The sequence below is a fragment of the Microchirus variegatus genome, assembly GCF_963457635.1.
Source record: "Microchirus variegatus genome assembly, chromosome: 16".
NCBI lineage: Eukaryota > Metazoa > Chordata > Actinopteri > Pleuronectiformes > Soleidae > Microchirus > Microchirus variegatus.
Window position 1 is genome coordinate 16257790 of NC_139817.1, and position 15923 is coordinate 16273712.

General features: G+C 41.9%; 2 protein-coding genes across 2 annotated transcripts; one reads left to right on the top strand and one right to left on the bottom strand.

The window, feature by feature from the left end:
* Window positions 1–4477: 4477 nt before the first annotated feature.
* On the top strand, window positions 4478–5827 carry LOC310938055 (N-acetyllactosaminide beta-1,3-N-acetylglucosaminyltransferase 2; the record flags this gene model as incomplete). Its single annotated transcript, XM_083902454.1, has 1 exon — window positions 4478–5827. One exon carries the CDS (start codon window positions 4478–4480, stop codon window positions 5825–5827), a length of 1350 nt encoding a protein of 449 aa, XP_083758580.1.
* Window positions 5828–10027: 4200 nt separating this feature from the next.
* Window positions 10028–10994, bottom strand: LOC310938451 (heat shock protein 30-like). Its single transcript, XM_083902945.1, has one exon. It carries the CDS (start codon window positions 10916–10918, stop codon window positions 10247–10249), a length of 672 nt encoding a protein of 223 aa, XP_083759071.1. The 5' UTR covers window positions 10919–10994; the 3' UTR covers window positions 10028–10246.
* Between the last annotated feature and the right edge of the window lie 4929 nt (window positions 10995–15923).

Below are 15923 nucleotides of genomic sequence, written 5' to 3' on the forward strand. Positions count from 1 at the left end.
TTGGGTTACTTCTACCCCACGAAGGCATACGCACAGACACACAATAACAAACGCACGGTTTGGAGAATAAGCTAAAGGCTACACTGACACTGGCGGTTTGGGACTTAACCGGGCTGTGAATGTGGACTTAGAACAAGCCACATACGCGAGTCTACCTTCAACGCTGGCTGTCACTGAAACTGTGATACGAAGACACCGTGAAAACATTCAGGTTTCTTTTGTCTCGAAATGACTGATAGTCCTCCCCCCGCCTCCTCCTCCTCCTCCTCCTCCTCCTTGCTGCTGCTGCTGCTACTGCTGCTGCTGCTGCTGCTAGCCTCCAAAAAAACCGCTAGCAAGCTTGCTACTTTTGTGTCACAGACAAATAAACACGGTCTGTTGCATGTTTTCCCCTTTGCGTGCATGAAAATCCAAACGCACCGCCCGTTGAAACTCGCTTACCACACGGGGAGGTGAGAGGACACTGGCGGGTTGTCCGCGAACCTGTAGGGAAAGCCTCCTCGTTCATGGTAAACGCGCCCAGGGAGACTTTAAAGTGTATTTTCCACATCCGAGACGCCGGGGAAGAAGAAGAAGATGATGATGATGGTGGTGGTGGTGGTGGCCCCCTCATTCAAAGCTCAACCAAACATGAAGGACCAGCAAAACACAAGCGGGTAAAAGCGACGGAGATCATGTCCCGCCCTTCTATCGCTCCCATTTGCTTGCGCCGTGGGACCGCCCATAACCTGTTGCCAAGCGGCTTTCCTATTGGCTGTACGTCTTACGTCATCACGCTCGTCGGCGATGTTTATCACTGAGTAACTTGATTGTCCTTTTCTCAATTGTGTAACACGGCAGTTAGCCAATAAAACAACAATACAAGGAGACATAATTGTTGAAATATAGTGCAATACCGTACATATGAGTTCATCATAAAAGCATATGATAGTAAAGGAAATGGATCTTTATGTATGTATCTTCTATTCTGAAATGCATAGATTCCTAAAGTGTGGGCTCTGCCTCCTTGTGGGCCCTGTAGGTACTGCGGGTAGGCTGAGGTCATTAAAAATAAAGAAATAAATCGGTTTTTAATTTACAGTTTTGTCATGTAGCAATGGGTATTAGAAATTTGCGTGGGTGGAATATCATTAAAGGGAAATTTTGCACAATTTATGGATAGGTCGTGTGACGTTTTATTACCTACACATGGAAAAACCTGATTCAAACATCAGATAATATGTTATTGTCCTCTATTTTCAGATATTTTTCATTTATTTCTGCTTTTTATGTTTACGTTATTTACATCATACACATATAAATAAAATAAAAGAAGCGAGGGTGCGGTCAAAACCCATGAAAAACATATGGAAAAGAAGAAGAAAGAAGGTTAAACACTGGAAAAATATAATCGATATTCAAAAGTCATTAGGACATTCAAGTTAAATTATACAGTGTGTATTCAAATTCTGGTCTAGTCTTGTGTGTGTGTGTGTCAGAGACATGATTTGGAACGGCTGAAATAAGCTGTATGAGTAAATAATACTTAAATCTACTGCCTAATAAAGAGTCTTCTTTTTTTGTATGATTGGGTGGTAAAGAAATGTAAATGTAATATATATTGAGTCACAATAGTGGTCCCAGTATAGAGAGAGTTTGGGAAACACTGCTTTAGATAATCTAATATATCCCAGGAAAAACAATCAAACAGTGAAATGTAAATAGTGGTGTTTTTGTAGCGCCTCCTGCTGGCCTGATGACAGCTTGACACCTGTTAACCTGCTGGTCTTTGGTCTTTTATGGGACCACAAATATGCAAATGAGAGGAAGCGCACGTGCAGGGACACCTGTATCCAAAATCTCTCTCGGTACTAAAAAAACCTAGAACCTCAATCCCGAGGGACTGACTGTCACTCATGCTTCACACTACGTCTATCCTGTTTTCGTGATTGTTTTCCTCCTGACACACACACACACGCACGTACGCACACACGCGCGCGCGCGCGCGCGCGCCTCAGTGCCTCGGTGCCACCAGGTACGCATGCGCAGCGCGCACAGTCTCGCCTCACCTGGGGACCTTTTTGTTGCCCAGCTGCGGATTTTCAGTGGCAGAAAGTGCGTTTGAAGACTTGATGAAAAGATGATGCTCTTCTCTCGACATCATCGCCACCGTAAATGCAGACCTGTCGTGTTGTAACCAAGGTGCAAACAAAGGCCGGATGAAAAAGCGGAAAAGCAAAGGTCGACACCAAAAATCTGAGTGTCTGTCATTTCAGTCAACGAGAGGACTTCACTTACATGTAAGGACTTATTATTGTTATTTAAAGCCAATTACAGGAATGTGTTGTCGCTGTAGATAATGTAATAATAATCCATAATGTATGTGTGTATAACATTTGAAGTTCCATTATTAACAATATAATAAACATTGTGAAGCACTGTGATAATACTGCAGCCACAATACCACAGCCTCATTAAGTTACTGATCTTGTACGCCACTTATTATGACACGTTTGGACATTAATCATAAGCTTTCAACAGCTAAACTCACAGTTTTGAGTGATCAAACATGATCACTTATTTCATTCATTTCTGTAAGTTATATGGTTTAAAATAAGTGTTTAAAAGAACCTGAAGCCAGTTGTGTAACATTATTCTTATTTATGGATGTAACAGGGTTGTTATGGTAAAGCCTTTGAAATAGACATACATCTACATGTTATATTCTTCTTATTCTTTAAATAAATTAGTTGTTTATTAAGTGTGATGGAAACCTTGCGATTGATATTAAACATATATTAAATGAATAGAATAAAATAACTTTAATGATGTGGACTTTATCCACTTCATTGCTTACTTCATGTTCCACAGTGTGTGTGTGTGTGTGTGTGTGTGTGTGTGTGTGTGTGTGTGTGTGTGTGTGTGTGTGTGTGTGTGTGTGTGTGTGTGTGTGTGTGTGTGTGTGTCTACAGGGGCTGTGTGCTTAGCAGCAGGTAGACAGCAGGGGGGCGGGGATGATGCTCAGAGTGTGTAGACAGGAGCAGATAATAATCCCCGCTGGACCATTACCAAGGAGACAGAAACTCCGGAGGGTCCACGGCAGTGTTTGACATATAGAGAAATCCTCTCAGGTAGACCCGTCCATACCACTGCAGCTTTATGAGCTCGGTGCGGATGTTGTGCAACATTAAAAATAGTCTTCTTCATCTTCTACCAAACGGAATTCAAATCCCCAAATATAAATAGACAGAATTTGGAATCAAGCCACTGCATATATATATGTATATATATATATGTATATACATATATACATATATACATATATACATATATATATACATACTGTAAAATGTGATATATGTAAGAAAAATGAAAAGTGAATATCCAAAATATAGATAGAAATATTTTTTTTTGTTGATAGAATTACTTAGTTTTACTCACAAATAGCAAGTTTAATTCTGTTTGTATGAGGTCTGCAGCACCCTGGACATCTCACACCGACATTTATAAACAATGACTTGCCTTCCATCTCGTTCATATTATGTGATCATGTCTCAGAGGATTTGAAAAATAACAAGAGTCAATAAAGATAGAAGTTATCCAATTTCTACTTGGATCTACGTGAATGCAATTGGGCTTGTAACCAGAGTGTAAGGGACTATAAAGCCAAAATGAAAACGCCTCTATGAGGCCGAGTTGGAACCTGAACTGACAACTGAAACAGATGAAAAGGAATAATATGATACAAAAAAACTAAGTTATATAATAGATATTAACAGCGTGAAGTGCCGGTCAATAGGAAATGACGGAGTCAAACTCAACCCTCATTGTCTAAAAACTACCATGTGTCCTTGAACAGGTGAATTTGTAGTTTGAAGATGATCGCACAAAAGTGCTGGGACAAGTTTGTTCAAATGCCATTGGTGCAAAATCGTCAGAATCACCTCAGAGTCCACGTTCAATCCAAGATGGCCGACCTCCTGTTGGGTTTAGAGCATTGGACATCGTCAACTTGTTTTTGACCGTCCCAGCAGTTTAACGTGACTGCTGAACTGCTGATACGTTAAGCATTAGCAGTTTTTAAGCCTCTCCCTGGGCTGGGGTGACAGCCTGACACCTGTTAACCTGCTGGGCTGGGGTGTCCCTGAGCAAGGCACCCAACCCCCATTGCTCCAAATCAAATTCACTATCGCTTTCTGGTGTGTGTGCAAATTGTTCTCTTCCTACTGTATGTACAGACTCAGTTTAAACCTAGTAGTACTCAAGCTTTCCCAAGGGTGCCCTACTAGCTTACCCTGGTGCATGCTTTCTGTAGAGCTGGCCCTTCATCAGACATTGTCAGCAGTAGGGTAGTACAACAAAAACGTGATTGTGTTCCACACCTTTGGGAATCACTGACCTATTTCCTGATTTTGGTAAATTGTGTGTGTGTGTGTGTGTGTGTATTCTATCTCTCTCTCTTTGTGCAGGTGCGTGCTTGATTTGTTCACTGCTGGCAATGGGCAGATGCTGCAGATGCTGCAGATGCAACGGGAGACTGCTGTGCATGTGCCTGCTGCCCTGCATGATGACCGGCCACCTGCTCATCTACATCATGGTGTCCATCTTCGTCACCATCTCCTACTCTCCGCCGAAGATAGTCACGCACTACGTTGCACCGGGATTCTCGGCTAACTCCTCCGCAATGGCCTCCCACCCTCTCGGCCCCTTCTGGAACCTCCGTCTGCAGGACAACGCGCTATGGAACCAACTGCAGCACGTCTGGGACCGTCGGCACAATCCGCTTCTGCGGGGAAATGTGAGCGGCATCATGAGGAAGTCAAAGGCCGACACGAACACAGAAGTCGAGGACGACTGCGTCTCTGACTGCATGTCGCAGAAGTGTACGATCCCTCGTATGAATGATTTCGACAGCCAGCCAGAACAAATGAAAGCATTTATCAGGTCAATGCACTGCAGGGAGTATCCCCTGCTTATAAATCAGCCTAACATGTGTCGCAACAACATCAGCCTCGATCTGGAGACTCCCATGCTCCTCATGGCCGTCAAATCTCAGGTGGGGAACTTTGAGAACAGGCAGGCCATCCGCGAGACATGGGGGCGCAGTGGTTTTGTGAAGGGGGAATCAAGCAGGAAAGGCGGATTAGTGCGCACGGTGTTTCTTCTTGGAAGGCAGGACTCGAGCACAGGCCCCCACCCAGACCTCAGAAACCTTCTGGATCTGGAGAACCAGAAATACGGCGACATCCTGCTGTGGGACTTCAAGGACACTTTCTTTAATCTGACGCTGAAGGATCTGCTGTTTTGGCAGTGGCTGCAGAAGCACTGCCCCACCGCCATGTTCGTGTTCAAAGGCGACGACGACGTCTTCGTGCGGACCGGCGCTCTCCTGGATTACCTGCACAAGCAGTGGCAGGAGCACTACCAGTGGAGAGCCCACACCAACGACAGCGGCATTGATCTGTTTGTGGGCGACGTGATCAACTACGCCATGCCCAACCGCGAACCGTCCACTAAATACTACATTCCAGAGCGCTTCTACAAGGGTGTGTACCCGGCGTATGCAGGCGGAGGGGGCGTGGTCTACTCTGGCTCACTTGCGTTGCGCCTCAAAGCGGTGTCCGAGAGGGTTCGCCTGTTCCCGATAGACGATGTGTACCTGGGGATGTGCCTGCACAGACTCGGCCTCTCGCCGAACCATCACCCAGGGTTTTTGACATTTGATCTCCCGCAGACAGACAGGGGAAACCCGTGTGCTTACAGATCTGTGCTGCTGGTTCACCGACGGACTCCCAAGGAAATGCTGACGCTGTTCCAACAGCTCCAGAATCTGCCTGGCCAATGCTGACGCTCATTTGCCTGCCAAATGAGGTTCATTGAGAGCAGGAGTGATGCTCTCGCTGCACCACACTCACTGTGATTGTATAATATTATTATTTTAATGAACTCTTTTTAAGTCATTTTTATGTTTTGTGTATTTCCATTCTGAATTAAAATGAAGTGTATCTTCTTATGGAACAGGTGGTAATGTTTTTAAGTACCTTTTCATCATAGAAGTACGTAACAGGTTAATCAAGCTTAGCCCCGTAGCCCGACTAAGACAGGCAATTGGACAACTTGCGGAGGAGAACATTTATTTATTGTACGTCTGATTCCGCCTGTGTAGGTGGCTCTGTATCTCTCTATAAACTCACATAGTCCCACATAGTCAATCAGTTCACCACAAACGTTGCTCTCTGAACTATATCAGCGCTCTGTGATCAAGAAAGCCACGTAAAAAGTCCCACTGGCCTGTTAGAACATCTACAAAACGTCCTTTATTCCCTCTGCAACATCCAGCCTGATCAAACTCAAACAGCCATCATACTGCACATGACGTTATCTGTCGTTGTTGTTATTTTGTGAGTGTGACAGAGTCTCGCGAGAGAGAGTGTTGAATGTTGAATTGTATTTTATTGTTGCAACCGTGTCAAAGAAACATTTCTATCACTGATTGGGACAGACAATAAAGTCTATCCATCTATCTATGTCTATTTATACGTTATCTTCTTCTACTTCAAGTGGAGGGACTCCAGTCCAACTAAACCTATACATGTAGGTGTAATTGGACTATGAATCCGTCTGATAAAGACTGGCTCGATAATTATTGTCTTAATCTGACTAAAATTAGACTTTTAAAATGCATGTACATGTAAACGCATTGACTGAGATATAACAAGACTGATCTACCTCAAAGGGTCTTTTTATTTTGAGGGATATTACGCTGGATTCACAGGAACTATCGGATGTTTGCCATTGTTAGTGTGAGTTGTCCAACAAAAGCATTGCCTTGTCTGAGAGTTTGAGCTGTGTACAGTTGAGGAAATAAGTATTTGATCCCTCACTGATTTTGTAAGATCATCCACTAACAAAGAAATGAACAGTCTATAATTTTAATGGTAGGTTTATTCTAACAGGGAGAGACAGAATATCAAAAAGAAAATCACATGAAAAAAAAGATTCTAATTATTTCATTGAGTGAAATAAGTATTTGACCATTGATCAAAACATTACTTAGTACTTGGTAGAGAAACCCTTGTTGGCATGTACAGAGGTCAGACATTTCTTGTAGTTCTTCACCAGTTTTGTACACATCTCTTGCCAATGGTCTTGCAGCCCTTGTGCAGGTCTAAAATCTTGTCCCTGATGCCCTTAGAAAGTTACGTAGTTGATCTTGCCCATGACGGAGAGATCTGCAAAGAGGAGCTCTTCAAAATTCCTCCTGAGATGAACACAAACCTGGTGATGAACTACAAGAAACATCTGACCTCTGTACATGCCAACAAGGGTTTCCCCACCAAGTACTAAGTAATGTTTTGATAGGGGTTCAAATACTTGTTTCACTCTATAAATTGTAAAATAATTTAAATATTTTGTTTTATGTGATTTTCTGGATTTTCTTTTTGACATTTTGTCTCTCCGTTTAAATAAACCTATTTGATTGGCTGACACTTGGAAAAGTGGACATTTTTCCACATCTGCCAACTTGACTGCAAGCAAAGTGAAGTATGCTTGACACTGTTTTCATTCATGAATTGATAGCCTCCACTGCGCGTTAATACACAATTAATCAATACTGACTATATTTGCACTCCATGAACTCCATGAAAACCTTTTATTTTCCTATCCTATAAAGAAAATATACATTAAATACTTTACATGTTGCTACAATCGTAGATTTGTCTATGTATATCTGATCCCTAACCCACTAACATTAAACATAACTAGCCAAACACTTGCATGTGCCGTCTTTCATTAAGTTGCAGTAATGTCACTGTAATGTGTCTTATTATTGGACATAATTATAATTATCGAGCCAAAAGGAATACAATATCTTGTTGCTGTGATCGAGGATTTCTCCTAAAATGTATGATTTATTTCTTTTTTAAGGAAAAAGACAAATAAAAACACCGAATGTCATTATGTGTTGTTTTTTAAATGTATTGATGGTGTTGGCATTAAAATATGGCGTCAATATAAATGTGAATGGGTAGAGTTTGACATTAGTAATAGCAGCGATGCAGTTCCATGAACAAGTGCATCGCTGCTATCGCTGACTAAACCTTGTCCACACTATCAGAAAACTGGTGTTTGCATGTGGGCATTTAAACAAATGAGGGATATATATCTTTATTTTTATGACCTGCAGTGTGTTTAGACTGTCTCACGTCAGAGGTGATTATGCAGAGTCTGAAGGACAATGACATGCAAATCTATATTTTTTTTAATGATTAACATGAATATGAAATTGGAAAAGACATCGCTTTGTAAAGTTAAAAAAAAGGGGGGGCAGTGTTCAGACGAAGCAAAAATTTAAAATATATATACAGAGTATAACTTCAGTCTTTACATTTGTTATAATGACACGAATATTAGTGACATCTAGTGGTAAAGTCCTGTAATTGCAGGAAAGTTCCAGAAAGATCAAGCAACGTCTGGTATCTGTAAAAACAGCGCCACCCAGTGGAGAGGTGTGTTAATGACTGGAAAGTTCCTGAGGACATTGGAGTTCTTAGGTTATTAGTGTGCTTGCTGAAAGGCAGCACACTATTATCCTTCTTAAGTTTTCTTATTCCTGTTACCCCGATTTTTGGTCAGCTCCTGCTCCTAGACCTTTTGAGATATCTCCACCAGTCCAACTCTGGAACGTCCAGCCGGAACCAGTGTAGTGTGGAAATTGAAGATAGTGGTACTGACCCTTGTTGAAAGCCAAACTAAACTTTCACAGGTCACAAATGTTTTGTCCGATCTTCACTAAACTTGACGTACATGATCCTTGGACCAAGCCTCACAAAATAAGTATTTTTGATTTTCGGAAGCATTTGCCCGTCACAGCCAAACAGGAAGTTAGCTCATATATCAAGAACGCTTTCACGTTGGGCAACATTTGAGGTTACACGTTGAACCTGTCAGTCGCGAAAAAAGAGGTTCATCCCACACTTTTAATGTTAATGCTGTGTTGTGTTACATTTCACATTTAAATACCATTAAATCATTACAATTACTGTAGATATTATGGTATACAAATATTTTGTGTGTCTGGAAATTGAGAAACAGCTGTTACAAGCTGCACGCATTAGTGAAATGCACCCGAGCAAGCACAATGCAGTTCCCCTGGAAATGCATTCTAGTTTTAATTGACCTCCACCAGGAGGTATATGTTTTCGACGGCGTCTGCGCTCTCTGAGTGCTTTTGTAGTTTCAATTAAATTCTTTCTTTTTTTAACACAGTCACTGCTCTTAGTTCTGGGGGATGTTTATATTAAGTCATTCTCCTAAAGTGTAATCATCTTTAGCTCCCACTTTATTCATTTTATGAGTAATAACTCATGACTGATTTTACCCAGTATTTACTTTTACCTTTAAAGGGACAATGTGTAGTATTTATGGGTTTATATAACCCCAAATCCACTTTTTTATACATATTATGTGGTCCTGCATTGTCTAGTCGCTGTATAATAGTTTTTGTTTCATTTTCGTAGTGTTTCAAAAAGTCATGTAAAATAACATGGTCGCGGGCCGCGGTTGCATAGCCACTGTTAGCAGCGAGACGCCATGTTTCTACCGGAGCCTGAAGGACAAACGTGAGAGAACAAATCAAGCGTCTCTTTACTTGTAGCGGAAGTCCCGCCTCCACTCTCTCCGCTTCGTCTGCTACGGCCGCGGTAGCTCGCCCTCTCCCTCGCCTCACGAACCGCATCTGCTGACACAGAGAAAGACGACGAGGACGACATTTGACCGGCTGAGGATACCGTAGCGCTCAGGGAAGGGAGGGGGTGAGCAGAGCAGCATTTCTTTGTTGTAAATTTCAGCCTCTCCTCTAGATGTCACTATAAACTACTTACTTCACCTTTAATAAACTGCAGTACACACTGACTATTAACAGGACAAAAGTCTGTGATTCTGCAATTTAAGGCCTTTTATACTTTAACTTGAGGAAGATTTTGTAATACAAATATAAAAAAGACAGCAAATACCAGGAATGCACACTATGAAAAGACAACAACAGAAAGTTTAGATTTTTAATGTTTATTCATCACACTTTCCACAAACAATTTTTGAAACATTATAAATACATTTAAAATGTTTTTTTTTGTTTTTTTTAAACAAAATCTAAATTTCACTTTGTTTGCATGTAATTATTTGACTTATTTACTGAGAATCAGAATCCACCACCATCATTAAGTATGAAAACATGATGTTTGACACAGACACAGTAAGATTGTGATCAGTCCATGTGTCCAGGTTTGTCCTGTTTGCTGTCTTGAGTCTCAGAGCTCCTGCTGCTGCTGATGTTTTCTTCTGTGTGTGAAGACAAACTCTGCTGTGTTTCCTCCTCCGTGCTCCTCTTGATGCTCAGCTCTCTCTCAGCCTCCTCAGCACATGGAGGAGCTCTGGCTGCCTGGATGTAGAGCTTCCCGTCTGGACTCAGGCAGCAGGTGACGTCTTCAGGGTTCACATCTTTAGGCAGATCAAACTCCTGTCTGAACTCCTGGAGTCTGTAAGAGTAGGAGCCTTTGCTGTCCTCCTGCTTCTTCTCCTTCTTGCCGCTGACTCTCAGCTTCCTGCCCACCTGCCTGACAGACAGCTCCTCTGGAGAAAAGCCTTCAGTGTTCAGGATCAGGCCAAAGTTCTCTCCATGTTTCTCCAGCTGGAAGGAAAGTGGCTGCAAGGCTTCACTGCTTTGGACAGACTTCTTCTTCTCCTCCTCCTCCTCCTCCAGGAGCTGCTGTTGAAGTTTGTCCATCAGCTCCAGACTGCTGCACAGCTCCTGCAGGTGTCTCTGCAGTCCATGCTGCTGGCAGAGACGAGGTCTGTCCTCGGGCCACAGACTGCGCACAGGACAGTGGACGAGCATCAATGGACTGAGGCCAGACTGGAATCCACGAGAGCACAGCATCTTCAGTGAGGCTTTGGAGTTGATTCCTCTTCTTGTTGTGAGATGAAACTCTGTGAAAGTGCCTGTTCTTCTTGTGTTGTCTTCTGTCTCAGCTGTGGGACTGTCCCAGCTTTTATATTCTAGCTGGAGGAGCTCCAGAGTCTTCAGGAACTTTCCAGTTATTACTACACCTCTCCACTGAGTGGAGCTGTTTTTACACATGCTTGAAATCACCTGATGTTTCCTGCTTTTTCTGGAAGTTTCCTGTCTGACACTGCCGAGTGAATGCTGAGTCAACGTTGAATTCCAGAATAAAAGAGTTTTTTATTCATTAGGCAGCATCTAATTATGTTTAGGATTATTTGTGTAAATTATTACAAACATGTTAGTGTGAGGAGATAAAATGCTAACTTTCATTTCATTTCTTAAAATATTAAGTAGTAGTAGTAAATATAATATATGTGTAGTATAAATATATTCTGGGTCAAAAGCTCAAAACACTACTATTATCACTTATAAAGGTACTATTTGACAGTTTGTACTTCAGCAAGTGAAGAAATTTTTTTTTTTAAATAAATATTATACCTTTAATTAATTAATGTATTTATTTATTCAGGGATAAAATGTATTGTCATTAAATGTGTCATCATAAATGTCTTTTTTTATTTTACTTATATGTTGTAATTAAATTTGTGTCCTCGTTGTAATATGCATACCTTACCACTAGATGGCAGCATTCCCTTCCACTGGCAGCATTACCGTCCAAGAAAAACTCACTTCCACAACTGTTTTGTGTCTTCATTGACCGATTTATTTACATTAATAATCTTTGATTATTCATCGTTATGGCGACTATCAACGATGGATTATTTTTCATTGTGAATAATTCATTCACACAATCAGATTAAAGCCGTAATGTGGCAACCAAGGTGAGAACTGACTCACTGAAACTTAATTAGTTTTACACTTATTTTGTCATAAAAATGTGTTGTGACTACATTTATTAATTTATTCACTGCTTAATTACGGCGTGTACCTCTCATCTGTGCACTTTCATACTGTTTTTTCGCTCTCTCTCTCTCTCTCTAGATCAGTGTACAGCAGAGTCTGTGCAGAGAAGTAGGGCAAGAACAACACAGGAGGCAGGATTTTGAACCCACAGTCTTCCTTTCAACATATTCTACCTCTCCCACCCAAAAAAAGAAGAAGAAGAAGAAAGCAGGGCTGGATGATGAAACCTGTGCTGGCAAACACACAGAGCATGCTGCTGGGGGATGTGATGCCGAGGCTGGTGTCAATATTTTTGACACATAAAGAGAATGTATAAGAATTTTTGAGAAGGGTAGAGGAATTTTTGTGTGTATGTGTGTGTGTGTGTGTGTGTGTGTGTGTGTGTGTGTGTGTGTGTGTGTGTGTTCACCTTTGGATGAACTCCCCAAAGTGAAGGCATCATACCAGTGAGGAGGAGGAGGAGGCAGCAGAGGAGGAAGAGGAAAGGTTACGAAAACTAGGTGAGGAGGAGAAAGTGAGGCTCAGCTTCATGTAAATCACCATCCGCATTGCTCTGCTAATTTTGCTTGTATGCACAAATATATACACACACACACGCACATTACCACACTTCCTTGTTCCTGTCTTAGTTAGTCCCTAGTTTTTAATGCATCATAATGTCCATCTCTAACCCAGAACACATAAAAGAGATATCTGTGTAAGTGGTTCTGACGGCCACCAGCTCATCTCACACACACACACACACACACACACACACACACACACACACACACACACACACACACACACACACACACACACACACACACACACACACACACAAGCTCATCAACATGCAGTTATTCCTTTGGCGCTGGATTGCAGGTTGTTAATTGGCTGCCAAGCAGAATGTGTCTGTATCTGTGTGCGTGCGTGTGTGTGTGTGCGTGTTTGTGTGTGTGCGTGTGTTTGTGTGCGTGTGTGTGTTTGTGTTTGTGTGTGTACTGCAGAGCCCGGGGTTGCTTAGACATTCCCGTCACGTCTCTGAGCCTCGATTAAGACGTTGCTCCAGTTTCGAACAGACAGACATGTGGGGAGGAGGGAGGAAGAGGGAGAAGAAGAGAGGTAGACAGGGAGAGAGAGAGAGAGAGAGAGAGAGAGAGAGGGGAAGAGAGGATACAGCATGGGGGGGAGATGAGAGAACGCAAGAGGAGTGGGAAGAGAGGAGGAGAGAACTCAGAGAAGGAGGTGTGGGGGGGGGGGGGGGGGGGGGGGAGTGAAATGCTGCAGTGGTTCTGTGTGTAAGACCTGGAACTGATAATTCCCCCTTACTGCTTTCCTTCCTCCCTTCCTTCCTTCTTTGCGTCCTTCTTTCCTTATCTGTACTGGAGTGATGCAAAGCAGGAGGAATTTTCAAGCATCTACAGTATATATATATCCACTGGTGAAAAGTTCATGTTCTGCATTGGCAATTTTATAGGTTACTGTCATTAACGGCTTCAGAATTACATTTACCTACAATGTAGGAGCATCTGCTTTAGAGAATTACAGTCCTGGTTTTAACAGTGAACATAATTAGTGTCCTTGTAAAAATTAACCAATTTTACATGGTTTTTTTGTTCTTAAATGAAACAATACAGTGTTAAGAATTTTTCTAGAGCACCGATTCTCCTCCCAAACTCCTCTGTAGCAAAGGTGACTCAAGGGCAACACATACAAAGACAATATATTGGGAACTGAGTATGACTTTAGAATAACTCTACTCATAAATAAATGATGTGTTAATGGTTAATAAGCAGTCTATGAATTAGTCTCAGTGGCAAGAATGTTGACATTTTGCAACCACAAGCTCAAAGACGTCACCCGTAACCAGGCTCCTATTGGATGACAATAAATAAATAGATAAATAAATAAATAAATGAATAATGGCAATAAAGTTATTTTGTGTCATTTATAAATAGTAGTAACAGTCAAATTAGCTAATGTTTGCTTTCAAAGTTAACAACAATTAAAGCATCTATGCAATGAACAAAAGAGAATGTAGCTAATGTTAGACATCAGGTTAACAACAGAGAATGTAGCTAATGTTGGCTATCAAGGTAACAACAGAGAATATAGCTAATTTTAGCTATCAAGGTAACAACAGAAAATGTAGCTAATGTTAGACATCAGGTTAACAACAGAGATTTTAGCTTATGTTGGCTATCAAGGTAACAACAGAGAATATAGCTAATGTTAGCTATCAAGGTAACAACAGAAAATGTAGCTAATGTTAGACATCAGGTTAACAACAGAGAATGTAGCTTATGTTGGCTATCAAGGTAACAGAAAATGTAGCTAATGTTAGCTATCAAGGTAGCAACAGAGAATGCAGTAAATGTTAGCTATCAGGTTAACGACAGAGAATGTAGCTAATGTTAGCTATCAGGGAAATGACCGAGAAGGGGTCGTACCTATGTTTTTTTTTTAAAAAGGGTTTGATGCTCACATAGAACCCGACAATGTCCTATGTTCCCCACTTTGTGGAAGCCTGGGTGTGGAGCTCCAGGGTAAAGGGTTAAGCCCAATTTATACTCCTGCGTAAAGTGCTCTGCGTAGGTTATGCAGAGACTCTGCGTCGACGCAGAGCCTGTCGAAGAGCCTCTGCGTCGTCTCCGACTGCACAAAATATTTTGTCCCTCCGCCAAGGGACAACGGAGACGGCAAGAGCTGCGATTGGTCCTCAGGACAGCCCGAGATAACGCTGCTTTGTGCCGGCTCACAGTGCGCACCCGAGCGTCCACAGAGGCGGAGCTCATCCACGCTGAGAACGTCGCAGCCAAACTATTAATACGTCATATCTTAACACACAGAGCACATGTTTAGACTCTAAATGGCCAATTTCTCACCTCAAAATATCTTAAAACTGCGTTCCGTGACACAGAAAAGTGAGAAACGGCCACTGTTTCAACAACAACAGTCTTTCTCTCTCTTTCTCTCTCGACGCCATTGCTCACTGTAGCCAGAAGCACAACAACCGTGCGCAGCGACCCCTACTGATCGGGCGGGAAATTGCAGCGCGTATCCGTCACCACGACGCAGAAGTATAAAGGCTCGAGGCGTCTCCGTGGTGACGCAGTCGGATAACGCATACGCAGTCGGAGAAGTATAATGTGGCCTTTAGGGTTAGGGTTGGGGCTAGGGTTAGGGTCCTATGTTCCCCGGGTCCTTTTGGGTGAAAGCGGGGAACATACAAAACATAGGACCTGGGGAACATAGATACGGTCCCACAGAAAATGGGGACTAGGCGCCGCATGGGGGCCTGGTTGGTTGGAAGTGTAGCTAATATTAGCTATTATGCTAACATGACTAGTCGCATGACTTGGTTTTTCTTCAGTTAACAATCTTAAACTCTTACTGTGGTTAAAAGAATAAATTTAAATTTAGCAATGCTGTTGTTGACAGTAACGTGCTCTTACATAGTAAAATATCAGTGTATGAACGCTGTTCTAACTCATTAATGTTTAATAAAATACCAACTAATGATAAACAGTTTATAAATGATTCATAAGGCTCTAGTCTTACTGTATAGAAGTACCAGTTAGCAAAAGTTAACCTTACAAATTCTTCTCAGGAATAATAGATGAAGAGGTAGCAGAGGACTGTGACATACAGGAAACCTATAGATACAAACATAGAATTGTTAAATTATGCAGGAGACTGCTGTTTTTTTTCTGTGTGGAGGAGTTCAGAGGACATCTGCAAATGTTTTTTGTTTTTTTTAAATATATGACTCACACAAAACCGGCAGCCCCCTCCTTCCTCCCAAGCGCTATAGTATAGTATCTAAAAACTGTATATTATATGGAAGGAGATGGTGAGAAAGTGAGCAAAATAGTTACATCCACAGAAAAAAAAAGACTTGCAGACATGGCGGCAAGATGTCAGTAGAGTGATAATTGGAGCTCATGAACTCATGGTGTATGGCCTAATGAAGTCATGAGAGACTCTTCCACGTTTCTAGACCACACGTATGCACCGAGGGTCACTTGACACA